Source organism: Lissotriton vulgaris, unplaced genomic scaffold (genome assembly GCF_964263255.1).
Source record: "Lissotriton vulgaris unplaced genomic scaffold, aLisVul1.2 SCAFFOLD_228, whole genome shotgun sequence".
NCBI classification, from domain to species: Eukaryota; Metazoa; Chordata; class Amphibia; order Caudata; family Salamandridae; genus Lissotriton; species Lissotriton vulgaris.
In genome coordinates, this window is record NW_028252959.1 from 1,020,707 (window position 1) to 1,047,509 (window position 26,803).

The 26,803-nt window shown below is 43.8% G+C and overlaps 1 protein-coding gene across 2 annotated transcripts in view; it reads left to right on the top strand.

The window, feature by feature from the left end:
- Positions 1-26,803, top strand: part of LOC147661202 (serine/threonine-protein kinase Nek1-like) — a 1,124,062-nt gene that overhangs the window by 393,095 nt on the left and 704,164 nt on the right. For both annotated transcript variants that reach the window (XM_086951243.1, XM_086951242.1), the window contains exons 15-17: positions 17,613-17,791; positions 17,879-17,986; positions 23,454-23,556. In XM_086951243.1, coding sequence (XP_086807369.1) covers positions 17,613-17,791; positions 17,879-17,986; positions 23,454-23,556 — 390 coding nt within the window. The remainder of the gene's footprint in view (positions 1-17,612; positions 17,792-17,878; positions 17,987-23,453; positions 23,557-26,803) is intronic.

Here is a 26,803-nt window from a genome sequence, read left to right on the forward strand (position 1 = left end):
GATGAGGGCAATGTATATACATCGATTTTTTTTACAAACATTCCAGTCCATACAATTAAAGATGCACATGAAGTTCTGCATCCGTATTAAGTCCCATCGGTTGTATAGTTTTGAACCTCATAATTAGCTTTGACTCAAGTCGTCTCAATTGCAATTTCCTGTCCCCCCCACGCTCATGGGGAGGTACTGCAGCCAGACCTGAGTAGGACATGTTGGTCCATGTGTATCCCGGATGGTTTGACATGTGTTTTGCCATGGCATAGGAGAAGTCTCTTTTCTGTATTGCCCTTGTATGCTCTAGGATACGTTTTTTAAGGGGCACGTTGTACTTCCAATATATCTTTTACCACACTGGCATTGGAGTAGGTATACAATAAAAGGAGTTTCACACGTTATTTGTTGTTTTATCTCAAATTTCTTTCCAGATGGTTCCAGCAAATTCTTTAATTTTTTTCCAATTTTGCAGGCCTTACATACTAGGCATTTCGTAAATCCTGTTTGTTTCGTTCCTAGCCATGTTTGGTCTATTCGCAGTTCAAAATGGCTATGCACCAGATGGTCTGACAAGTTAGGAGCTCTTTTGTATGTAATCGATGGTCTTTCTCCTATCTCATTTCCGATGTCAATGTCTTTTTTCAGGACATGCCAGTATTTCGTCATGATTTTTTGTATTTTGAAACTCTCCTTAGTGTACCTAATTATCATTCTCGGTTGTTCCTCTATTGTTGTTAATTCTGTCTCATTTGTGTTTGATGTCATTTGATCATTTGTATTTTTTCTCTTGCCAAGTAAGGATTTTTTATTTGAAATTAACATCTCATGTCTGTTTCTGTTTCTTGCCACTATTTCCCCTCTTGTTATGTCAGTGCGAATTTTTGTATCTTCAATTTGCGCTCCATTTCACTCTCTTCAGAGCAGTTCCTCTTCATCCTTAGTAGTTCTCCGTAAGGAATACTTTTCTTCAGGCTAGTTGGATGAAAGCTCTTTCCATGAAGGAGACTATTAGTTGCTGTCTTTTTACGATGAACAGTTGTCTCCAGTTTATCTTTCACCTATACTCTGGTATCCAGAAATTCGATTTCTCTTGGGCTGATATTATAAGTAAATTTTAGTCCCACTGTGTTGGTATTCAGAATTTCAAAGAAATTTTTAAATTCTTGTTCCGTGCCTTTCCAGAGCTAGAAGAGGTCGTCTATGAAACGGAGCCATAATGCTACGTTAGCCATGTGTTGGTCGTTTTCTTCTCCCCAAGCTACACACCTCTCCCACCACCCCATCATGAGATTAGCGTAGCTTGGGGAGAAGGAAACTCCCATAGCAGTTCCGCAGCGCTGTGCATATATCTTTTTGTTAAAGATGAAGATATTGTTATACAGACAGAGTGTTATCATCTATATGAGCATTTTCGAATGTTCATATAAGTTGACTGGTCTTTGTTGGAGGAAATATTGGATTGCCTTGAGGCCAGTTTCGTGATTGATGGAAGTATATAATGAAACGACATCGATCGTTACAAGAAGATAGTTTGGTTGCCATTCAGTGTTGGATAGGATTCGCAGGAAGTCCCCTGTGTCTTTTATAAAAGATGTTAGTGTGGGCACAATGGGAGCAATGAAATTGTCCACATATAATGAAAGATTCTCATACAAACTTCCGCAGCTCGAAATTATTGGCCTCCCTGGCGGTTTGTTAAGTGTTTTATGTACTTTCGGAAGAAAGTATATGGTTGGTACAGTTGGGTTGTCCACCATCAAGTATCTTCTTTCCTGTTCAGTGATCAGGCCGGCTTTTTTCCAAGTTTCTAGTTTGTTTCTCAAGTCAGTTGTTAGTTCTTTCATCGGATTTTTTTCAAGCATCGTGTATTTGGAAGTGTCTTCTAATTGTCTCATTGCCTCTTCGATGTAATCTTGTTTTTCTAGAATGACAATGTTTCCCCCTTTATCGGCGGGTTTGATCTCGATGGTGTTATTCGTTTTTAGAGATTGTTATGCCAGTCGTTCTTTTTTTAGTGAGGTTTTCAATTCCATTTTGATTCACATTGGTCCTCTTGTCAATCTCCCCCAATTCTAGGTCTTGATAGATATCTATCTTGTTGCCTGGATAGATAGTAGGACAAAATTTGGATGGAGCCTTAAACAATGTTTTTGAGGATTTGTTTGTTGTTATTGCCATTTCTTCTAGGATTTCTGTGTTTTCAATTTGAGTGCTGGTAGTCTCATTCGCCAGTTCATATGCAACGCGGAGCTGAGGAATTTCCTTTATATGAAATTGCGCTTGATTGTCTGTGTCTTTATCACATTTTGGTTTGTCCGAGGTTTAGGATATCTTTTTGAAGTGTTTTTTTAGCTTTGGTTTTCTTATATATTTGTACAAGTCGATTTTGGTATCGATAGTTTCTTGGTGTATTTCCGGGCAGAAGGATAATCCCTTGTTTAGGAGGTCGTTTTCACTTTTTGTCAAGGTGTATCTAGACAAGTTAATTACCAGTTCAGGAGGTTTCTTGTTTTATTAACATTCTTGTTCCTCCATGTCATTTTCTCAATATTGTTCTGTTCCTCACGTTGTATCCTCCGCTTTGATTTCCTACTTCTCCTGGTTTTGCGCCCTGTTTTTTTGACTGAGAAAATCCTCTCCCTCTTCCACGAGTCCGGTTGAATCTTCCTCTTTGGGATGTTGCTTTTGGAGCTAATTGCTCCATGTGGAGCATCTGGAGTTCGTCTAAAAAATTAAACCTGCGATCTCCTGGTTGTCGCTGACGTTGTTCCCCCTCACTCCAGTCTGATTCATCTTCAGTGACAGAATTATCATTTGTTCCGGTTGGGGTTTGGTTCCACTGTTTTTTATAAACATCATTTTTTTTGGCGAATGTTAGAATAGTTCCAAACTCATAATCGTCTTCGTCCCTTCTGAACTTCCGTTGTTTTCTCATTTGGACTTCATCCTCATGTTTGTCCAGGTTTTTTTCCATATCCGCTCTCATTTTCTTGACAGTCTCTGGGCCTTCCTGTAAATCTAATATTGATTTTTCAATATCTGCGATGGCTGTATGTAGTTCGCTTACTTCTATGCAAGCATATTTTATTATTATCAATAACATGTTTTTGGAGCACGCCATATTGTTCTTCCCCCATTCCTCCAACATATCTGGACGCGTGTCCGGGTGGTTAGGTAGCGTGAAGATTCGTAGTCCTCTTGGGACCATTGCGCATTCAACATATTTCTCTAATGTGATTATTTCCCATGAGCGCGATATTTCTTTTCGCTAGGTTTTTCTAATTTGGTAAATAATTGTTTTATATTTGAGGGTGTCACTGGTGCGCTTTTGTTTGCACCCTCTCCGCGTTTGGCGCCGGGGAGGGGGGGGGGGGGGTGTTTAAACATGCTTTCTGCTTTGGATGCCCGTTTTGCGTTTCGTTTTTCCATCCTGATGTTTGTTTGGTCGATTGCTTCTGCTTTTTTGTTTGTGTTTGTTTGTTTGTAAACAGCAACTGTCTCACTTTGCTCTCTCTTTCAGCTTGTGGCAGTGTAAGGGACTGTTTGTTTGAATTAGTGAGGAATATTGTTAGTTTTTTCAATCGATATATTCCTCCTTTAATCGCAGTTGGCGTCTGTCCCCCGAGTCAGGTGGGTTTACTCAGTTCAGTTCTACTGAGTTTCAATCGTTCACATGGGGTTATTAGTACCCTCCGTGTTCTCTTCCACCTCGCTAGCAACGCTTTCTAGAAAGACTTTCTCCCTTTGCCCAGATTACTCTTTCCTGGGAGACTCCCGGCTGCGTCCGTGTCCTCCGACCCAGCACGTTGGCGCTCGACCAGTCAGGTAGAGGGATGTTTCGTTTGTCTTTCTGGCTCGCAATCTTCGGTTCCGTGCTTCCGCTTCCTCACGTTGTGCTTGGTTGCGCTCTCCCGCACCTTCACGTTGCTCGGCTGAACCAGTAATCCGATTGTTTTTTCGTTTTGCAAGAATGGTGTTGGGCTCTCCCCTAGGTATTCACATAACCTCGCAACTTGGCAAGTTGCGAGAATATATATATATATATATATATATATTTATTTTCTCCACTGTTGCTGGTGAAAGAGTCAGGCTGTCTCGGGCGGTCCTGTTATAACCACCAGCAGGCTTGTTTATTCGCTCCACAAATCTTCAAAATATCGAAGAAAACAGGACACCCAGAGCTTCAGTTCAAGAATTTATTTGGCAGATGAACAAATCTCCACTATATATATATATACTCTGAATAAAGAAGATTTGCTTGCACTGCTTTGGGTCTGTGCTCCATGTTCTTTGTGTACAAGGACCGCTAGCAGTCTGCTCGTGGTAGTGGAGTTGCCTGGATATATATGTATATATGTATATATATATATATATATATATATATATATATATATATATATATATATATATATATATATATATATTCAATGAAAAAACCATAGGTTATAGGCCATATATAGTTAGGAATTAGCATTTACAAAACCTTATTTTACTCGCATAAAACCATTGAAATTCCATATATAGTTAGCTAACTATAAGCGCTAACTATATATCGCGCACCCGCAATCCACTGCTGATGATGTCACATATTACATCATTCATGACATGGTCAGTGACATCACTGATGACATCACTGATCAAAACAACCAGTGATTGTATGTGTCTGTAAAGTTTAAATATGTTTCACATATTGAAGAATGAGTGGATGTATAAGTGTCTGGATGAAGAATTTAGTAGGTGCATGACTGACTGTATGAGTGAGTGATTAAATGTGTCTCACTGAGTACATGGGTTAGTGACTAAACTGTCTTAATTCGTGCATCAGTATGTTTGTTGTTGTGTAAGCTGCTGCATGTGTTGATCAGTAGCTATAAGAGTGGCCATATGGGTTATTGATTGGTTGCCCAAATATTTGAATGGGAGGCTGAGTGTGTGTGTGGGTGGCTGGGAGGTGCGTGACTCTGTGCATAGATGTGTAAGCAGTTGATTCACTAGGAGTATGAGTTCAAGAGTGCATGTGGAAACAGCTATATGGGCGGTTGACTGTGCATGGGTGTGTTGGTGAGTGAATGGATTTCTCATTGCTACATGTGCAAGTAAGTACGTATGTAAAACACAATACATGTGAGAGTTGAGATATATAAATAACTGAACATAAGACCCAGTGAATGTGTGAGTGGCTGTATCGATCACTGTGAGCTTGTATCAGGGATTATATAAGAGAGTAAATATGTGTTATTATATGTTTGAATAAGTAAGATGTGTATAACTGTATAGTTGAGGAAATGGAGCTGTGATTGATTCTTTGCATGACTGACTAGGTGTGTGAGTAACTCCATGGATGAGTGACAGTCTGTGAGTGTCTGTTTATACTGAGTGTATGTAAGGTTATATTAGAGTCTGAAGAGGTTCATTGTATTATCACATGAGTGATGTGATCAGTGATGACAAATGAGATGTCATCAGTGATGTCATTTGAGTTGTCATCAGTGATGTCATCAGTGATGTCATTTGAGATGTCATCATTGATATCATTTGAGTTGTCATCAGTGATGTCATTTGAGATGTCATCAGTGATGTCATCAGTGATGTCACTGACCATGTCATGAATGATGTAATATGTGACATCATCAGCAGTGGATTGCGGGTGCGCGATATATAGTTAGCGCTTATAGTTAGCTAACTATATATGGAATTTCAATGGTTTTATGCGAGTAAAATAAGGTTTTGTAAATGCTAATTCCTAACTATATATGGCCTATAACCTATGGTTTTTTCATTGAATTTTCAAGGTTTTGTAAATGCAAATTCCTAACTATATATCCACTATAACCTATGGTTTTTTCTGTGAATTTCATTGGTTTTTTAATAGCAAATATGAAAAGCTTTAAAATGTCAAGTACGTGATAGATAAAAACATTTTCGTATTTATGCACGCTGATGTGCTTTGAACGCTGCCCCCCCCCCTCCCCTCTTTTGCCTTAGTAGTACTCTCTCTTTGCAGATACAGAAGGGTAGTTAACGCAGGCCTTTACCCCCGTTGTAATCCGTCGTACCTCCTTGTCTCTCCATTTGATTGATTGTTGTCCAAGCATTTACTGTTTTAGAATTGGTTCTCTTTGGATCATTCTCTATTTACAAACAAGCACAAAGTCGCAATACTCTGTTTAGTCTTTGCAGATAGTGAAAAATCGTGTAAAAAAATAAAAGTAATCGAGCAAAATCAGTAGGCCACTAATTGGATCTCTTTTTGACCTCGCTAAAATAGAAATATTAGGAACAACCCTTCTTGAGAAATACGAAAATAGTGAGATGAACTGAGCTCCACACCATGAGGGCTGCAAGACAGCTCGGCTCCATCACCCATCCCGCACAAAATAATGACAAACCCTATGCAAATATTAAAAATATAGACAACACACCAGCAAAGAAACAGGGTAAAACATTTTATTAAAAAACTATTTACATAACGTTGGTTTATAAGATGATGTCAGTAGTGGACCGATGTGTGAATAGATCGAAAACAGCACAAGGCTCCAAGATCCGGATAGCAAGCTCCTGGATGTTGGGTGCCATAGTTTAGAGTTCTGAATTTCAGCCTTTTTCAATGCCTGTGCTTTGTTGAATCAAAATGGCGGCTTGACACAAAGCTGACTCAAGCGTTGTTACTGATGCTATGCAGACCAAAACTGGTTTTCAGTTTGTACATTTTTCTAGATTTTTCAATCCAAGTTTGGTTGACTTTGTAGAACGATGGCTTCAGATTTTCAACATACGGTGTGGTGGCGCTGACTGGGAGGGGGCGCTTCGCTCCTGCCCCCTCCCCAAGTAAGATTTTCATACGTGAAAGTACGTTAATGGTTTTGGTCCCTGAGATGCTTCGATGTCACTACCATTCTCAAATAGCATAAGTTCTAGATGTTGGGTGCCATAGTTAAGAGTTCTGAGCAGCGCTTGTAACACTGTCTGAAGCTTATTTCCACCTACTGCAGCTTCACTATTCTCAAAGTAAGTGAGTGTCGTTTGTGGACCTGACTGCATTAGAAAACAATGTGATATGTTACCTTCCTAAACAGCTTGACGGAGGCCCCTGAGGGGCGCTGTGATGGCCATGGACTCGGAGAAGACGCTTGGCTCCGACACCCTCCCCAAGTCTTATAGCACTGGTGTAGCCTGAGATCGCCCCCGACATAGGCGGCCGGCTCCCGGGGTCCGGCGGTACTTTTTGCCTTTTGATGACTCTTCAATTCTGGACCTTGTCCCACAATCCGTTTGACCTGAAGACAAGCTGTAGTGAGGCGCCCCTTTATCGTTTTAGTTGCCATTCCGCCCGCTTTTGCTACACTGTGCCTCTTCCGCCATTCAGCTGTTTTCCGCCCGCTCTTGCGACTACAGCGTCTCGCTCACCATGTAGTTGAGATGCGCCCGCTCTTGCGGTGCAGCGATAGGCGGCTGCCACAGGACTCTCAAAATGGCGGCCGGCTCTTCGGTTTTGGGCCTGGTCCACTAAAATGGCCCTGGGACACCTTGGAACTCGGACGCTTGTCTGCTAGGGCTTGGGTCCCATTCTCGAAAAGCGTCCCCTCAGCCGTGAAGATTCTACAAAAGTCTTGGGGGCCTCCGACTCCCGCAGGCTTCTGGTGGGGAGCGGCTGCCATGATTGCTCGTGGAATGGCCACGACGGAGCTACGAGATGGTAGTGGTCTCATGCTGACGCCAGCTTTAGTCTGAAACATCCAGAAACACTGTAGACTACCAATTCGATCAGTTCCGGTAGCGCCCCAACATGACCCGGAAGAGAAGAACTTGCCCTCCCCTCTTTGACTGATGGTTCTTGTTGCCTGTCCCCTCTGTTGTCATTTAACAGAACTTTTTGGACTGCTGAAAGGGGTTGTGTTCTGAACGCTGGTTGGTGGAGACATTTAGACTATATTCTTGACCTACGTTGTCGCGTAATGCGTTTTATGACACGCCGCGTTAGCGCACCCGGAAGTGATCCGAGGCGCGGCGCGCAGCGCGTAACGTAAGCATAACAGGTCATGTGACTTGTTAATAAAACTTTTCATTGGTTCATTTTACTTTTGTTAATTTAATGATGAAAAGCTTGGTCATATGACCTAAAAATTACGCTTTTTATTATTTTCGAACAATATTTTTTTTTCAAACATATGTTATAATATTCCAGGCTAATGTACTTTCCCGGAAAATTTACAACTGTCTTGCAAGTAAAATATATTCCTTTTTCGAGAAAAAGGGCGTTTCTTCCTTCCATGACGGAGCCGTTGAGTAAAAGAGATTCGGCCTGCTGTCTTAGTCGCCGATACGCCTGATTATCAGATTCTTATCGATCACTTTATGTTGCAGACATGAAAAACACAACTGCCCTTGACCATTTATCTTTACTGCGTTCCTACATATTATACCTTTTATCCGTCATGTAATTGGACTGCTTTATTTCACTTGCCTTTTACTGATTCGAAAACAGTCACTAAAAGTAAAAACTTTACAAATGAAAATACTACTACCGTGTTTTGTTTTAAAAACCTTTATTGTGAAAATGTCAGTATACAAATACGGGCCTATAACCACGTGGGCCGGCCACGGAGCAAACTCAAATCGTATATGATGAGGAGACATTTACACTGTAGAAGAACGTAACGAGCGGGCCATTAGGTGACAAGAACAAAGGTGTCTAACAGTTGCGGAATCGGTGGACGTACATTTTGTAATTAAAATACGACAGGGCCACTTACAATAACATTTTCTAGATATACATTTGCGGGCAAAGAGTTACGAGTCCCATTTATACCGGCGCCATTTTGGGCGAGGCCGGGCAGGTCCAAGATATAGTCAAAATGTCTCCACCAACCATCGGCCAGACCAGAACCCCTTTCGGCCCTTTATGTTACAAGATGGTGTCTTCCATTCAGAAAATATTGGTGGCAGCATTTTGAAAGGAAACAGAAACAGCCGTTCTCCTAGTGAGTTTCACATTGTTACATTTAGGAAGAATGTTGAAGAGTAGTATGTGGAAAATCTGAAGCCATTTTTCTACAAACTCTCAATCAGACTTGGATGGAAAAAAAAACCTGAAGAATGTACAAACTGAAAACCAATTTTTGTCTGTATAGCACCAACAGTAACGCTTGAGTCAGCTTTGTGTCAAGCCGCCATTTTCATTCAATCAATAGCGTCCCCCTGCACACATTCAGGGACCTGGTCGTGTCTTCAGATGAAACGCATTGTAGGAAAAGAAGCAGAAAGGAAAAGGAAAAAAGTTCCGCCGGACCTAGTGAAGCTGCAGCAGGTGCAAATAAGCTTCAGACAGTCTTACAAGCACTGCTCAGAACTCTCAACTGAGGCACTCAACATCCAGGACTTGCCATTCGGATCTTGGCGCCTTGTATTTTTGTTTTGTTTTTGATGGAGGGGAAAGAACAAAAAACAGACATTGAAAAAGGCTCAACAGTGCAGGGCGCCTTGTGCTGGTTCCGACCTATTCACACATCGGTCCGCTACTGACATCACCTCATAAACCAACGGGGCACCCCACGCCGACTTTCGGCGCAGCATTGTAGGATGGCCACACCAGTGCGGCAATTTGCTGGACACCACCTCGGTGCCATCCAGATCTCGGCGCGTTCATTCATTCAATAGCGTCCCCCTGCACACATTCAAGGACCTGGTCGTGTCTTCAGAAGAAACGCATTGTAGGAAAAGAAGCAGAAAGGAAAAGGCAACAAGTTCCGCCGGACCTAGTGAAGCTGCAGCAGGTGCAAATAAGCTTCAGACAGTTCTACAAGCACTGCTCAGAAATCTCAACTGAGGCACTCAACATCCAGGACTTGCCATTCGGATCTTGGCGCCTTGTGCTGGTTCCGACCTATTCACACATCAGTCCACTACTGACATCACCTCATAAGCCAACGGGGCACCCCACGCCGACTTCCGGCGCAGCATTGTAGGATGGCCACACCAGTGCAGCCACTTGCTGGACACCACCTCGGTGCCATCCGGATCTCAGCGCGTTCGAGTCACTGTGCCGGAAGAGTGACCGGAACTCAGCTGAACACGCCGTCTTTCGGCGCAGCATTGTAGGATGGCCACACCAGTACGGCAATTTGCTGGACACCACCTCGGCGCCATCCGGATCTCGGCGCGTTCGAGTCACTGTACCGCAACAGTGACCGCAATTCAGCTGGACACGCCGTCTTTCGGCGCAGCATTGTAGGATGGCCACACCAGTGCGGCAATTTGCTGGACACCACCTCGGTGCCATCCGGATCTCGGCGCGTTGTGCTGCCTTCGGCCTATTCGCACATCGGTCCGCTACTGACGCCGCCTCACGTGCCAACGAATTTTCTACGCTTTTTGTAGCCCTATGTCGCATAACAGGTCATGTGACTTGTTTATAAAACTTTTCATTGGTTCATTTTACTTTTGGTTTCCTAAAGATGGAAGGCTTGGTCATATGACCTAAAAATAACACTTTTCATTGGTTTAGAACATTTTTTTTTCCCAAACGATGAAAGCCCCACCTTGTTTCTGGATCATTCAGACTGAAGCTGGCGTCAGCATGAGAGCACCACCATCTCTTGGCTCCGTCGTGGTCATTCCGCGAGCAATCATGTCAGCCGCTCCCCACCGGAAGCCTGCGGGAGTCGGGGGCCCCCAAGACTTTTATACAATCTTCACGGCTGAGGGGACGCTTTTCGAGAATGGAGCCCAAGCCCTAGCAGGCAAGCGTCCGACTTCCAAGGTGTCCCAGGGCCATTTCAGTGGACCAGGCCCAAAACCGAAGAGCCGTCCGCCATTTTGACAGCCATGTGGCAGCCGCCTATCGCTGCACTGCAAGAGTGGGAGCAACTCCACAACATGGTGAGCGAGACGCTGTGGCCGCAAGAGCGAGCTCAACTCAGCTAGATGGCCGCCACCTGGGGAGGCCCGTTCACGCCGCCTCCCCCCCCCCCCCCCCGGGCCGCCGCACGCCAATTTTCGGAGCAGCATTGTAGGATACCAAAACCAGTGCGGCAGTTTACTGGACATCACCTGGGTGCCTGTCGTACATGTTGTGTCAGCCATGTGACACTGGACACAGACCGCTACTGACGAGGCCTCCCCCCGCACCACCCGGGACGCCCCACGCTGTTTTTCTGTGCTGCATTGTAGGATCCCTAAACCAGTGCGGCACCCAGGCGACATCACCTGGGTGCCGTCCAGAACTCTGCACGTTGTGCTGCCTTGGGACTATTCGCACAACAGACCGCTACTGACGAGGCCTCCCCCCGCCCCACCCGGGACGCCCCACGCCAATTTTCGGAGCAGCATTGTAGGATCCCTAAACCAGTGCGGCACCCAGGCGACATCACCTGGGTGCCGTCCAGAACTCTGCACGTTGTGCTGCCTTGGGACTATTCGCACAAAAGACAGCTTCTAACCATTGTTGCTTTTTGTGTTAATAAATGTTTAAATGTTTTTAGTTTTTGTTCTGTTCATTATCGTTAAAAGTTAATAAAGTTTTATAACCTTAATTTGTTGGAGTGTTATCTATTTTTTGAAAAACGGGTGAATGGGGCCTTGAATCGGGTTATTGTCATGTGTGGGCTTTGGAAGTGTGCTGCTGCAGGATCGGACATTTCAAACTCAAATGCACGTTCTTTTTCTTACCTTTCCGAAGCATGGAGCGCAATAGCAGGCAGAGAAAGGGTGATGCACGTGTTGAACACTACCTGACCTGGCAAGTTGCTGGCAGTGCCCCCCCGCCCGCTCCTGAAAGAGGGCACACACACACCGCCGCCCGAGTACTTCACAAATCTTTAAAAGACCATGCGCTTGTTCATGAGGCTTAAATGGTTTATCACCTCTTCTAGAACCCCTACATCGACCCTCTGACGTTTCATGGAAAAATTACCATGTAACACAATACCAAGCCCTGTCAGCTGAAACCCCCAAGGAATCGTGCGGCATATTATCAAGGGGGTTTATCTCCGCTTTTTTGGCTTTAAAAACCATGAAAGCGGAGATAAAATTATTTCCCTATTATCAAGCTGTCGCTAACACCAGTTAGTGACACCTAAAAGGAGATAGCGACCATCTTGGGCCCGGCTTTGCATGTCAGTGATACTTATCACTAATGACATGCAAAGTGGCGTGCCAAGATGTTAGCGACTGGAAACAGTCCCTAACATCGCTACCTTCTATTACCAACTTTTGGAGATATTCGCGCTAAGCGCGAATATCTCCAAAATCTAACACCTGCCCTGAGCAGTTCTTAGCCATGTTATCCAATGGGAGGTGGATAACATGGCTAAGAGCATTAGGTCGATAATACATGAATATCGCTGACTTTTCTGCGATAATAGCAAGGTTTATCTGCGATAAAAATCGCCGATGTGCGGCGATAATTTTTGTCTCTAAACAAGTTATAGACAAAAATTATCGCTAGTTCGTAATATGCCCCCGGGTTTTTGCTTGCAGAAATCGGGAGGCGGGAGACTAGCACTGAAATCAGTACTCACACGCCTGAATCAGGAGGATTGGCATGTCTGAATTCTCTACAGCTGGGGCCATAAACTACATCCGCAGGGGTAGGTGATAGCCTGGGACCAGCCTGGCATCTAAAATGGCTGCCGTGCACGACAAAATTGTGGCATTCGAAAAAAGGCAAGATGGCGCAGCCGCTGGAAGAGATATATCAACATATATCAGCCTCCTCAGCCACCCTCAGGAAACATAGGGGATTAGGATATGTCTCCCGCACCCCCTTATACCTAGTACTTTAATTAACGAAGCACAAAATGGCGAATTCCCGTTTCGCTACCAGTTTGCGGCCCAGTTCGCGGCCCGTGAAGCGCTTCTACCGTGAAAAATCATTTTTTTTTTATTTTCCCCACGGGACCCTTTAATAACCCCAACAACATTCCTAGGGGGTCAAGAGGGGGATACCTTGCCCCCTTTCATTAAATTCCCCCTTAGTTTTTCACCTTTTCTTCTCTCTCGATCCTACCGAGAGACAAGATGGCGGCCGCTCCGGACTGTCACGCAGCAAAAAAAAAAAAAAAGCTCACGCACAGCCGCTGGAAGAGATGTATCAACATATATCAGCCTCCTCACCCACCCTCAGGAAACATAGGGGATTAGGATACGTCTCCCGCACCCACTTATAACTAGTAATTTAATTTACGAAGCACAAAATGGCGAATTCCCGTTTCGCTACCAGTTCGCGGCCGCGCTTCTACCGTGAAAAATCATTTTTTTTTTATTTTCCCCACGGGACCCTTTAATAACCCCAACAACATTCCTAGGGGGTCAAGAGGGGGATACCTTGCCCCCTTTCATTAAATTCCCCCTTCGTTTTCCACCTCTTCTTCTCTCTCGATCCTACCGAGAGACAAGATGGCGTCCGCTCCGGACTGTTTAGAATGTTGACAGACACCGGAGAGCCAATCAGCTTTCTGCGCGCAAAGTTCCGATAAGCGAAAAGTAAGCGGACCGGATCGCTGCCCAGAGCGCTGTTACAGATATATATCTTGGTTTGAACGTTAATTTCTCAAAAACTACTGGAGCACATATATTGAGACCTAGTAAAGGCACATCGGGCTAACAGTCCCTACAATTTTGCCAAGTTTCGTGCAAATCCATTCAGCCGTTCGAGCTAAAAGTGAGTCCAACCGCCCTATGGAAAAATGAATGGGAAAAACGCGTTTTGGGACCCCCCTTTTTTCTCAGCCCCCCCTTGACGAAACCCCACCAAATTTTCAGGGGCTGCTCAGAAACAAAATGTGCCATTTTCCTGAAAATTTCAGCCGATTCCGTCCACAAACGCCAAAGTTATTAGACATAGAATTTTCAAAAGTCCCATAGGGAATTAATCCTAACTATATATACCTACTGGCGATAGCCAGTAGGTAATATATATATATATATATATATATATATATATATATATATATATATATATATATTTTTATATTTTTTTTCAGCAAGGCAGTCAGGCTGAAACGCATTGGTGTTAGACTGGACACTGAAATAAATCGGTGAAAAAGAAGTTGCTGTGTGCGGCGTCCTTTGTTCAAAAAATTGTCTTTTGGCCATTGGTCTGGCCCAACGCCAGCACCCGCTGTGGAGGGATCCTGTATAAAGACCACATTGTGTGAAAAAAGAAAAGAAAAAAAAAAATATATATATATATATATATATGTGAGCTGTGAGTTACAGGTGCTTCTGTAACTTTATCCTTCACCATTTTGATAGTATGTTGAATGTGCTCAGCTCGCTGCACCCTCAGCGCACCACCAACACAATTGGAGCGAGTCAGTCATGCTTTGGGTCCTGGTACCCTGGTCCACTCATTGCCTGACTCTCACTCTTACTTCACCGTCATCTCCTGTAACAGAGGCCTCACGGTGCCTCTCCACTGCTGCCCTCACTGCCATCCCAGCAGGTAGGCGGCACTGCTGGGCACCAAGAGTCTTTTCACTGGCAGCTCCCACAGGTTCCACTTACTGGCTTCGGGCCTCCAACTTCAGCAAGCATCAACCTGCTGCAGAACCTTGGTGCCTCCTGATTTTATTTACATGTGTGTGGCATCGCCATCTTGCCTTGTTTGTTAGGCGTGGTGAGGGTGGAGGTTCCTTTCAAAAGCAGACTTCTCACAGCTTGTGCATTCCCTTAGATCAACCTGTGTCATGCTCGCGAGTGCTTGCCATCTTTATTTTCATTGGTTTCTGTTCTTGATTGGCATTTTAAAGGCTGATATTGTCAGAGCGTGTTGCCATGTTGCAATGAGCTAGGTCAAAGTGTCCTCACACCATCAAAGGTAGGCCACGCCCTACCATCTTATGTTACTGTTATTAAACATTTGAGGAGTTGTATTTGCTATTACCAATCAAAACCTAACTGTTTTCTACCAGTCTTAGATGATCAGTTGTGTAGGTTGGACTAATAAAGTGATGACAAAGTGTAAAGTCCTTTTCTGTAGTGTGCTTTACCAATGCATAATACAAATGACTGAACTCCCGAGCTAAATTTGTGTGTAAACCGATAAAAATTCTCATTGCACTCAATGTGACTACTCAGCTGCTACCACTGAGTACTTAGAAATACATCCTTCTAGATATACAAACTTTGACCAGTGTAACCAGTCTAGTATCTCCACCCTCCATCCCTTTCAACCCTTCTTGCCCCCTAACTGAATGGTGGAGCACTTCTGACCTGGAATCCTTCAGTTTTTTTATCCAAACGTTTTCCCTTTTTTTGTCACAAAGGAAGCAACATATACAAACAGTACATGGGAGACGAAAGTGTTGTATGGCGTTTTAGGATCCGATTGAATTTTCCCGATTCATGCCCTTATTTAGGTACAATTCACATTGCCCTAATATAGGCATAGAAATCATTCCCTTATTTAGACATAGCCCATGCAGTTCAAATACAGACATGGCTACTTCCACCCGTACCAAAACGTCACAACAATGTCTTGGAAAATCAGCTTAAGCAATCGGGGACCTCCCCTTGCTTGAATATTGATTTGTCCAAGAACTCATGTACTTTACAAAGAACTACTATTCCCTTGGGGTTCTTTACTGACGATATTGTGCCCGACTTTACTTCAGACTAGTTACCTTCAATGTATCAATATGCCTTCACTTGCTCTTGCAAGACACGGTGGTTCGGAGCTGTTCGACTATCTACTTGCCCGACGCAGCTCGCTACAGCAAGTGCCGAAGGAAGCCGGCCCTCCAGCTGACGCACTGATTGAGAAGCTGTCCTTTCTCTCGCTGAGAATCCAGCTCCAGTGTTTCCAAGCTCCCCTCGCGGGGTGTTGGGAAATCGAGTCCCAAGACAGAGATACCAGACCACCTTCATTCTAAACTAAGGTATGGAGCTGATTAGAACCTAAGAGAAATCTTGGATGGATTCTTGTCAAAGAAAACCAAACCTATGCTACACAATACTTACTCCATCCTGCGTACTAGACTTAGGTTAGGTAAATTGGGGTAGGTGTATTTTAGAAGCACCAGTTGAGTACTTTTAGCCATTGTTATTTATGTATGTATTTATATATGGTTTAGAAACCATACAATGCTTTTACAGTATTATTTTATAATATTATTCTCGCTGTACGTATTATACTTTGCAGGCTGCATTACAATTGTAGCAGTTCACTTTACTTGCATGAGAAAGAAGACTGTTCAATAAACCCTTTTTATTGAAAACGCCCGTCTCTCTATTTCTCTCAACTCTGTAGAAACGAAGCATGCACGATTGACTGAGTGAAATACTTATCTATTGTTTCCACGACTCTGGAGATACAATTCTTATTCTTGGGAAACAAAGTTGTCATATTTATGCGGTTGTCAGAAACTAATCCCTTCTTGTGAATTCGAGAGTTTCTAGTGACCTCTGAGCTAGCTGACACTCACTATTAAGTTTAATACATTCGATAGAGACCGAGTCGACCTCAGTCCTACGTCTAAACTATAGGGTATATGATTCCAATGCTCAGAGCCTATTGGGAATATAGGAACTACACTACAAAAGAAAACTTCAAAACTGTCAATGCAAGTGTACAATATAAGAAGCAATAGTCACCTATATTGTTAAGTAAATCTAGTTGGGGGGTGTGGAAGGGAGAGGGAAAGGATTGGGAAGACCAACTTCATTAGACTGCGACTCTCTACCAGGGCCGAGAAGATAAGATCACCAATGGATGGTCTGACTCTAATGCCCAAGTGCGAAGAGGCAGACATTGTGTGGTAATAACTTTTAACTTTTTCTCACCAGGTCGGGCACGTGATGTGCTGTTCTCCAGCCTCGTCCTGTTTTTAATATAAGTCTTAAATGGTCACCATATCTTTTTGAATTTGGTCTTTCTATCTGTGATTTGTGCTGTCAATGTCTAGATTATGTTAATATGCCAATTGTTTTTCCACCAAAGTCCTAGTGGAGGTGCTGTCAACTGTTTCCAATGATGCATAAGTGTTCCTAGTCCTTCCACTAGGGGACAGGTGAGCTTTGCATTCCTCCCAGGACCGGAGTCTACCTTTACCAAAAAATTGTATAACCTATGCCGCCCTGGGCCCTCCCAATTCCGAAATAAGAAATACATCTGGCCTGGTGTGAAATCGGATCATTAGAAATATGAACAAAAGGTAGGGATGTGCGTTCATGTGTAATCTGTTGCGTGGATGGAGCCAGAGCAAATTTTGTAATCAAGTCTGTGAAAATGAGCTCTCTAGCCGTAGCCAAGGAGTTAATTTGTACTGCTGCATAGATTCGATCGCTGGGCTCACTCAAAAACACTTTTCAAATATGCAATTTTTTCATTTTTGTCTATAGCAGAGCTTTGAAGTGTGCTATATAGACTTTCCTATTCCGTAGCCGACCGTATCACTATTGTAGTCAGATGAACCATGGTGGTGTTTATGAAACTGGCTCAGTATTCCTTTTGATTTCTGCCACAGATCAAAAGCTGCACTCGACCTATGATTAATAAATTTGCCTTTCTTTCCTAATTTCTGTTATTATTTTGCTTTTGTACCCCTACCTTAATCAATTGTGTACCAACAAGGGTTTCTAGTGCATCCTATTGAGTTGTCAACATCTTCCTTATGTAGGTCCCATCTTTTGGTGTAGGTGGAGGAGTTTCACCAAGCCCAGCTCCTATTCGTGGACCTTATGAGCACTACTTCAATATTTTTGATCAGATGCAGCAGCAAAAAGAAAATATTCAAGCAGCGGAGGATAGAGCAGCCCGGTTGAGAGCAGAGATCCAGTACAGAGAGCCTGAGAATAGGTATTGTGCATGGATATATTAAAGTACAGTTGTCTGTGATTGACATGTAGTGAAAATACTGAAAGTGCTGTATCACTACATTTGCAGAATAATTCCCAGTCCCCCTGCCTTTCATCGTCATTTTCCTGATGCTGATGCAGTTCAAAAAGAATTGAAAAGACTGGAGGCGGTATCTCAACAAGCCAATGCAGACAGGTTTGACTGCTTATTCTTACTCTTTTTTTCTGCATCTTTTACCTCTAAGGTTGCTTTTACACCACAACAATCTGTATTTTCAAATAGTTTTTTTAGGTAATTTATATAGTCAGACATAGTGTACCCATTGTATTGTGAGAACATCATATTAAGTTGTAGTTTGTCAACGTTGGTCTAAAGATTGATGTGTCAATGTGTGCGCTATACTCCCTCTTGAAGAATAAACCAAAACTTTAAACAAGACACTCTGCAGGTAGGGGAATGGCCTGTTTTTGCTATGCAGACCTTATGTTATAAATCTGCAGGAATGGTGCGGATGCTGCATTGTGATGACAGAAACTAAGTGCTATTACTGTGAAAGAGGGCACAGCCTAGGTTGTGCACAACAATTTTCTTTAAAGTTCGATGTTAGGCGCCCTACCTTAAGAGTAAATGTAAAAAGACAGTCAGGCCACCACAATAAGTCCCATGCGATGGGGTTCTCAATACTTTCCCTGGTGGGAAAGTATCTTCCTTTGCATCGCTTTTGTAGGGAAGGAGCAGATCTTCCCATCTGTTTGCTAATGGTGCTTCCTAAGGCCTTTGGCTTCCTTCCTTCGCAGGGCGTTGCTCTCAGCTTCAGCCTATGTGGCGACCTGGTGTGCCACCAGGCTGCCACAGAAGAAGGCCCATTCACTGTCTACTTCAATGTTATGGTTCACTTGACAAAAAATAGTACCAGGTTTAGAAAGCAAGCAGTCAATGTATTATTATTATTTTTATCAAATATGCTTATTAGTTTCCAACAAACATGGTAACAGACATAAAGATGTGAGTCAAAATACAACATCCCACAATAGGCTACCCCCCTCGCGGCAAAGCAGCTGAAAATACATTGTGTTGTTGAGGAATCTTGCACGTCACAGACAATCATGAGTGGAGGAACATAAACATAGTCAATGGATGGAATTTCGTAATGGAACCATGTTTTCACAACATTAAAAGGCAGGTGTAATACGAATTATATCAGATCTGGGTGAGCCAGTGAGTATACAGTAAATGGGGCCCAGAAATCTTTGGGGTGTGAAGCTTTGGGGAGTTCTTCCGCATAGACCCCAACTGGTCTCTACAGTAAAGTAGATCACGGATCCATTTTTTTACAGTTGGAGTGGTTTTTGCCTTCCAGCACTGCGCAACAGCCCTTTTGGCCAACAGAGTGGAATCCGCAACTATGCGTCGATTACATGGCTTAAGACCTTTCACATATCCAATGAGGCAGATTTCTGGAACACAGTGCACAGGTTCCAGCGCAATATCCGTAAGCACACTCGCCACCTTGGACCAAAATTCAAACACACCTGCACACATCCATGACACAAGCAGGAAATCCGCATCGGCCTGCCCACACCTCACACAGCAATCAGACTTGTGCAAACCAAACCTACAAAGTTGTAGAGGGGTATAGTATAGCTGGTGTAAATATTTAAAGTGGATGATGTGAAGATTACAATTTGCCGTGAGACGACCTGTTAGCTCGCAGCAAGCTTTCCAGCGATCTAGAGTGAGGGTAGACCCCAGCGCAGCATGCAATCTAAGGTACAATGGGTGTTCCCCCAACTCCCGCTCACGCAGGGAGGTGTTATATAGCTTAGTGATTAGGCCCTTTCTCTCTTCCCCCGGCAGCACCGCCTGCAGCACTAGCAGTTGTAGGTTCATTTGGATAATTCGAGTAAATATCTTTAACAGCTTGCCGGATTCTGACATAAGTAAAACTCAACATAAATCCACGATTCTTATCCCCCTGAACTGACCTTGTTTATACCGGTCTCCCATCTGGGTGATCCCAGCAATCGCCATTTCCCACAGCGCGGACCTCTCCCGTGCTGCAGAAATGTCTGGATGCGAGGCCAATGGCAGCTTTGGGGCGTATAAGTAAGGACGCTGCAACCTTTCAGCTAGCATTTTCCAAGCCCATGCAGCAGTGCATTGCACAGGATTAATTTCAGTCCTAGGGCCCCCGAGCCCCCCGAGAGAGTTGCTGCTTGCAGTGGCATTGGAAGTACAGCATCCGATTCAATAGCAATATGAATTGGAAATCTCTGCGGAAAGTGCCAGTAGTGCGCAAACTGCATCTGTGCGCAAAGATAATATAGTCTGAGGTCAGGAGCCTCAATCCCCCACGATCGAATGGCTGTACCAGGACTTCCCAGCTGCATCTGGGCTTCTTACCACCCCATACAAATGTGAGTATTGCCAACTGGAGTGTTTTAAACAGTACAATATTCAACTTAATCGGGATATTAACAAAAAAATAGAGCAGCTTAGGTAGGAAAGCCATTTTTACTACCGCTATTCGGTCTGCGAGTGAGAGGGGCAAGCGTGCCCACTGCTCCGCCTGCTCAGTGATCTGCATAGTAGCTCGGCCATAGTTCTCAGTTATCACCCTATCTGGATCTCTATGCAAACTTATTCCCAGGTACCACGCTAGCAGGAAATCCATCTCCACCTCTCTCGTCCCAGCCGTTCGCGTGAACACCACAGACTTTGCCCAGTTAATCCCTAGGCCCAAGTACCGCTCAAATTTAACATACTCCCTGAGCAATGCTGATAAGCGAGTAGCGGGGTCACGAACGTACAGTAGCATGTCGTCCGCGTACAATGAGACCATGAGTGGTCTCTGCCGAAAGCGTAATGCGGCTGCTGCATGCCTCTGTCGACGTTTACAAGCCAGAGGCTCTAGTGCCAAAGAGAAGACATCAGCGACGGGTCACCCCTGCCGCGTGCCTCCATGGGAAAAGCCGAAGACACCCACCCATTAATGCGCACGCGCGCAGCAGCTTCCGTGTACAGCACCTTTATCCATTGAAGAAAAGCTGGGAAAAACCCATTCTGGTTAGAACTGTGAACATGTAGCCCCATTGAAGGGAATCGAAAGCCTTTGTTGCATCTAGCAGCACCGCCACTGCCTGAAAATCTAAAGCAAAGTAATGCAATGAGATAAACACTGTGCGCAGGTTGTGTTGTAGATCGGGCAGACACAAAGCCCGAATGGTCTGGCAGGACCAGGGGAGGGACCAGTGGTTGAAGCATGTTGGCTATCATCTTTGCCAGGATCTTGGCGTCTATATTAATGATTGAAAGGGGCCTATAGGAGTTGCATCGATTGGCGGACTGTCATGGAGAACAGCTTTTTTAATGTCCCCGCATGTAGAGTTAGTGGACTACAAGCATTGTCATCTTTAGAACCATTTACAGTTTTACCAAAAGTAGTCTCAGATTTCCATATTAATCAATCGATCACACTTTCTACATTTATTCCTAACTCTTCTACAGTAGCAGAGAAAACTCTACATTCTCTAGATATTAAGAGCGCTTTGTTTTTATTTAGACAAATCAAAAGATATAAGAAATTCTCACCAACTCTTTGTAAACCATGGCTCTTTACGGCAAGGTTTAGTGGCTTAAAAACAAGCAATCGGAAGATGGTTAGTTTCATGCATTTTGTTTGTTACCAGATTGCCAATAAACCTTTACCATGCGGGCCTACGGTTCAATCTGCAAGTGGTAACGCAGCAACCATGTCCTGGATCAATTCAGAAAAGGGGGTGGTGATGGACAGAGTATCTGAATTAAACAGAACACTCATACCCAGTCAAGAGATCAGGGCTTGATCCATCACCGTTTTTTAGCTCACTGCACCATCCCAGCTCAGAACCTGGCTATATGCAAATTAGTCTGTCCCTGGCCCAGTGCATCATGGGAACAGGGCAGACCAAACTACCAAGCCAATTCTTATACTGGGAAGGAAACAAGCTTCCGGGGACCGGTTTCTGGCATTACAGCCATCTTCGGCCCGGCTTGCTTGAATCCTGATGGTGCAATGAGCAAGGGACTCGCATCTGAGTATACCCTTCCACGCTTATGGTGGACAAAACGATTCAGAAAAGGGGGTGGTGATGGACAGAGTATCTGAATTAAACAGAACACTCATACCCAGTCAAGAGATCAGGGCTTGATCCATCACCGTTTTTTAGCTCACTGCACCATCCCAGCCCAGAACCTGGCTATATGCAAATAAGTCTGTCGCTGGCCCAGTGCATCATGGGAACAGGGCAGACCAAACTACCAAGCCAATTCTTATACTGGGAAGGAAACAAGCTTCCGGGGACCGGTTTCTGGCATTACAGCCGTCTTCGGCCCGGCTTGCTTGAATCCTGATGGTGCAATGAGCAAGGGACTCACATCTGAGTATACCCTTCCACGCTTATGGTGGATCAGGCATGTCCTGATTCAAGATATCTGTAAATGGCTACTTGGAGATCAATACAGACCTTTGCAAGAAATTATTGTCTAGACGCAGACACTCAGCTGAAGCAAGGATACACCTTAAACCCTGTTTAAATAATTACAAGATGTTTGATTTGCTGGATATGGAGCATGTTTCAGATTGTATCCTACATTGCAGAATGGTCTTCTTTTCTTCCTATCACATATGCTTGACAGACGCAGAATTATTTTTTGTACATCTTGCTACTCTATTCAACTTTTGACTTTCAAAGAAGATCCTGCAATTCAGAAGGAAAGTTTAGATACCTGTAGTCCTAGTTGTGCATTTTAAGTATCTTCACATTGAAGTGACAAACGACACACCCTCCTATCCCGGCTGTAGTAGCATGTGAGTTACAGTTCCTGTAAAAAAGTAACTATTCTCACTGTCAAACTGGCGCCTTGTTGGTAAGTGTGCTTCTCAGCTTCTTAAAGTAGCAGGCTTCTTTTTTCACCACTGTCCTGATAGCTTATCAGACTGCATTTTCTCTTCATGCTTTTTATATAAAAGGTAGCTTTTTCCCATGAAAAATGATGTACATTCAAAAGCCACTCAGTGAAATCAACTTTTTTCTGCAGCATTCAGAAAGAAAATTACATCTCTGAAGACTACACTGAGACTATGGAAAATGTATTTCAATGATAGACATTATTCAATCATAATTTCTCCACAGTTTATATATGTTAAATAAGGTGCTCTGGGGTCTGCGCAGGCAGCGGGTAATTATTCAATGTTTATGACTTCAATGAAGATACCTATGATGCAGAACTAGGACTATAGCGATGTAACCTGTTGTTTCTCTTGATACCCTAGACATGCTAAACATACTAAATAGCACATGGGTGAGATTTAAGAGTTTTAGAATAAATGCCGATGCTTTAATAGAAAAGTAATGTTTCTTAGGTGTGCACCTGTAATAAAGACTGAGGGGCTATTGGAAAACAATTGTGTAGCAAGTGGAACCTGCTTTTTTATAAAGGACACTTTGCTGAGTAGTGTTTGCAATAGGAAACTGGATGGTTTAAACATACATGACGTGATTAATCTGTTTGGCATTTTAAAGGCATGTTTCTTTTTGCTTTGTGGAAAGTTGTGTCCTATAAGTAGAACAAGATGCTTCTTGAAAGTTTATATGTGTTTATGTTTATCACTAATACTCAGACAAAGAGGGGAGGTTGCTGCAGAAAGAGCCAAGCAGGTTGAAGAATTCTGGCAGCGAAAGCAGGAAGCTATGCAGAACAAAGCTCGAGCTCAAGGTCATATGGTATGTGGTCATTTCGCCTTCTTTAAATTCTCTAAGGAAGGTACACGCTATAAGAATACATCAACATGTATATTTTCACACTTGTAAAACATTTTTTAAAGGGTATTTATAAATGGAGACACCCATGATGGAAGAAGGATTTGTTATCAATCATTGACCACCTCAGGAAATAGTGTCTAATTGCCCAAAATCCCTAGAGGATATTCACAACTTGAAAATCCCTGGTGAACACCATCATTGTTTCCCAAGAATAGAAGCTTCTCCTATGCTGTCCAGCATCAAGATAGTGTCAACTTCCACAAGAATTCATGAGCAAGCAATGGATGCTTAGCACACTCTCCTGCCAGTCTTTTGCTGCCATTGACATTGCGGATAGGGGTTTGCTTCAGTCTGCATATTACACTTGTGCATCTGTAGGTATGAGCAAGAAAGTGATTATCACTACCTTTATTTTAATTTCTTAGTAGAAAAAGTGAACAAAGTAAAATCCTTGCCTATTTAGTGTTTTGTGTGTACTCTGTGCTGTGAAAATGATTTGTTTCATTTTCACACTTCTGTTAGCATTTTTCAAACAGTGAGTGTCGCCTGCTGTAGAACTAAATCACTTGGACACGGCACTGCTGGCCGCTACATACTGCTTTGTATTTTATCAAAAGTGCATATGAAAAGACGGTTCCAAAGCCTACATTTTTCTCGGTCCACATGTCCAGTCACTGAATGAAGCCACCAGAGCCATGAGTTGTCCAGTCTACCTGTAAACATCTTTTTGGCCCCTCAGTATTCCCCAGCTCATCGTAGCATCTATATTCTTAGCACTGCGTTGTCCTCCGCTCCGCATTGCTGCAACTTTGTTCTGCATTGCTGCCCCTTTGTTCTGCATTGCTGCCCCTTTGTTCTGCATTGCTGCCCCTTTGTTCTGCATTGCTGCCCCTTTGTTCTGCATTGCTGCCCCTTTGTTCTGCATTGCTGCCCCTTTGTTCTGCATTGCTGCCCCTTTGTTCTTCATTGCTGCCCCTTTGTTCTTCATTGCTGCCCCTTTGTTCTGCATTGCTGCCCCTTTGTTCTGCATTGCTGCCCCTTTGTTCTGCATTGCTGCCCCTTTGTTCTGCATTGCTGCCCCTTTGTTCTGCATTGCTGCCCCATTTGTTCTGCATTGCTGCCCCTTTGTTCTGCATTGCTGCCCCTCTGCTCTGCATTGCTGCCCCTCTGCTCTGCATTTCTGCCCCTCTGCTCTGCATTGCTGCCCCTCTGCTCTGCATTGCTGCCCCTCTGCTCTGCATTGCTGCCCCTCTGCTCTGCATTGCTGCCCCTCTGCTCTGCATTGCTGCCCCTCTGCTCTGCATTGCTGCACATTTGCTCTGCATTGCTGCACATTTGCTCTGCATTGCTGCCCCTGTGCTCTGCATTGCTGCCCCTTTGTTCTGCATTGCTGCCCCTTTGTTCTTCATTGCTGCCCCTTTGTTCTTCATTGCTGCCCCTTTGTTCTTCATTGCTGCCCCTTTGTTCTTCATTGCTGCCCCTTTGTTCTTCTTCATTGCTGCCCCTTTGGTCTGCATTGCTGCCCCTTTGTTCTGCATTGCTGCCCCATTTGTTCTGCATTGCTGCCCCATTTGTTCTGCATTGCTGCCCCATTTGTTCTGCATTGCTGCCCCATTTGTTCTGCATTGCTGCCCCTTTGTTCTGTATTGCTGCCCCTTTGTTCTGTATTGCTGCCCCTTTGCTCTGCATTGCTGCCCCTTTGCTCTGCATTGCTGCCCCTCTGCTCTGCATTGCTGCCCCTCTGCTCTGCATTGCTGCCTCTTTGCTCTGCATTGCTCCCCCTTTGCTCTGCATTGCCGCCATTTTGTTCTGCATTGCCTCGCCTTTGCTCTGCATTGCTGCCCCTTTGTTCTGCATTGCTGCCCTTTTGCTCTGCATTGCTGCCCTTTTGCTCTGCATTGCTGCCCTTTCATCTGCATTGCTGCCCCTTAGCTCAGCATTGCCTCCCCTTTAGCTCTGCATTGCCCCCAGCCCCATAGATCTAATTTTCTCCCCTTTAGTGCTACATTCCTTCCTGTGGCTCCACATTCCTCCTGTTTGCGTGCCTGTTTCCTCTTTCTGCTCACTATTTCCCACTTTGCCACCAGTCATCCATTAATCTCAACATACCTCTTGTTTGTAAACCACCCCATAGCACTTCAGCATTCCTCCCCCAGATTAGAATTATTTCACTAACCTCTGTACATTCCTCCCCTCCAGTCAGCATTTATTCCATTAAGTATAGTGCACCTGCTATCTCTCCTGCCAATAATAATGATGCTCACTCTCTTAAAGTTCCTTACAGGTCCTAGATCACACTAACCTTAGGTTGAAGGTTAACGCCGGGTCTGGGGACTTAGTGGACTAATGCGTCTACTGTAGGGGTCTATGTTTGACCTCATGGTCGCAGGTTTAAATTCTGTGGGTCAACACAGCTTTTCATCCATCTGAGGTCGATAAAAGGAGTGACATTGAGTTGGACAACAATAAACATCTGTTATTTAGCGCCAAGGTAACCTTAGGGGAACATGCGTTTTACAAATACACGCTATTTTATGTAATTCAGCCTGTACGTTTTAAACTGCTCCCATGCAAGTGATGCTCTGTGGCAGGCTTTGTTTAGAGTAGATCAAGAAATAAACACTGGCATTGGTGTTGCAATAATATTTAGAATCAATTTGCACTGCATTCTATGCTCCATGTCTAAATATGATTAATTTGAAGTTCCTTCTGTTGTTTGGAACATTTCTCCACACATTTCTACCTATGTCTATGTGTGCTAAATCACCCTCTTAGATCATACCTAGCTTTCATTTTGACTTTGACAAGACAGAACTACAACTTCGTAGTGAGTGAAAAATTGAATTGGGTGATATCAATTTCAACTAGACTCATCCATCAGAAAACTAAAATAAGGCCCTAAAAAATAGCCTACCCAACACAATCTTCTCATGGGCTCGTGCATTTCAGCCAAAGAAACAAAATCCTAGATCTGATGATTTAGGGTAATTACTCTGTATAATGTCTTCATCCCATTGCAGATGCGAGGTTGGACCATCAACAAATTCTTTTACTGATTCACATGCCCTTCTCCCCAATCAAGGCAAACCCTACTAAGGTCACAGTCACTAAGTGACACCGCAAACCTGCATTCAAGCATGAATGCTCCCAAGCCATTTATTTGATCACTGAAAACATACTTCTATAGTGATCTAAATGCATCCTTTGA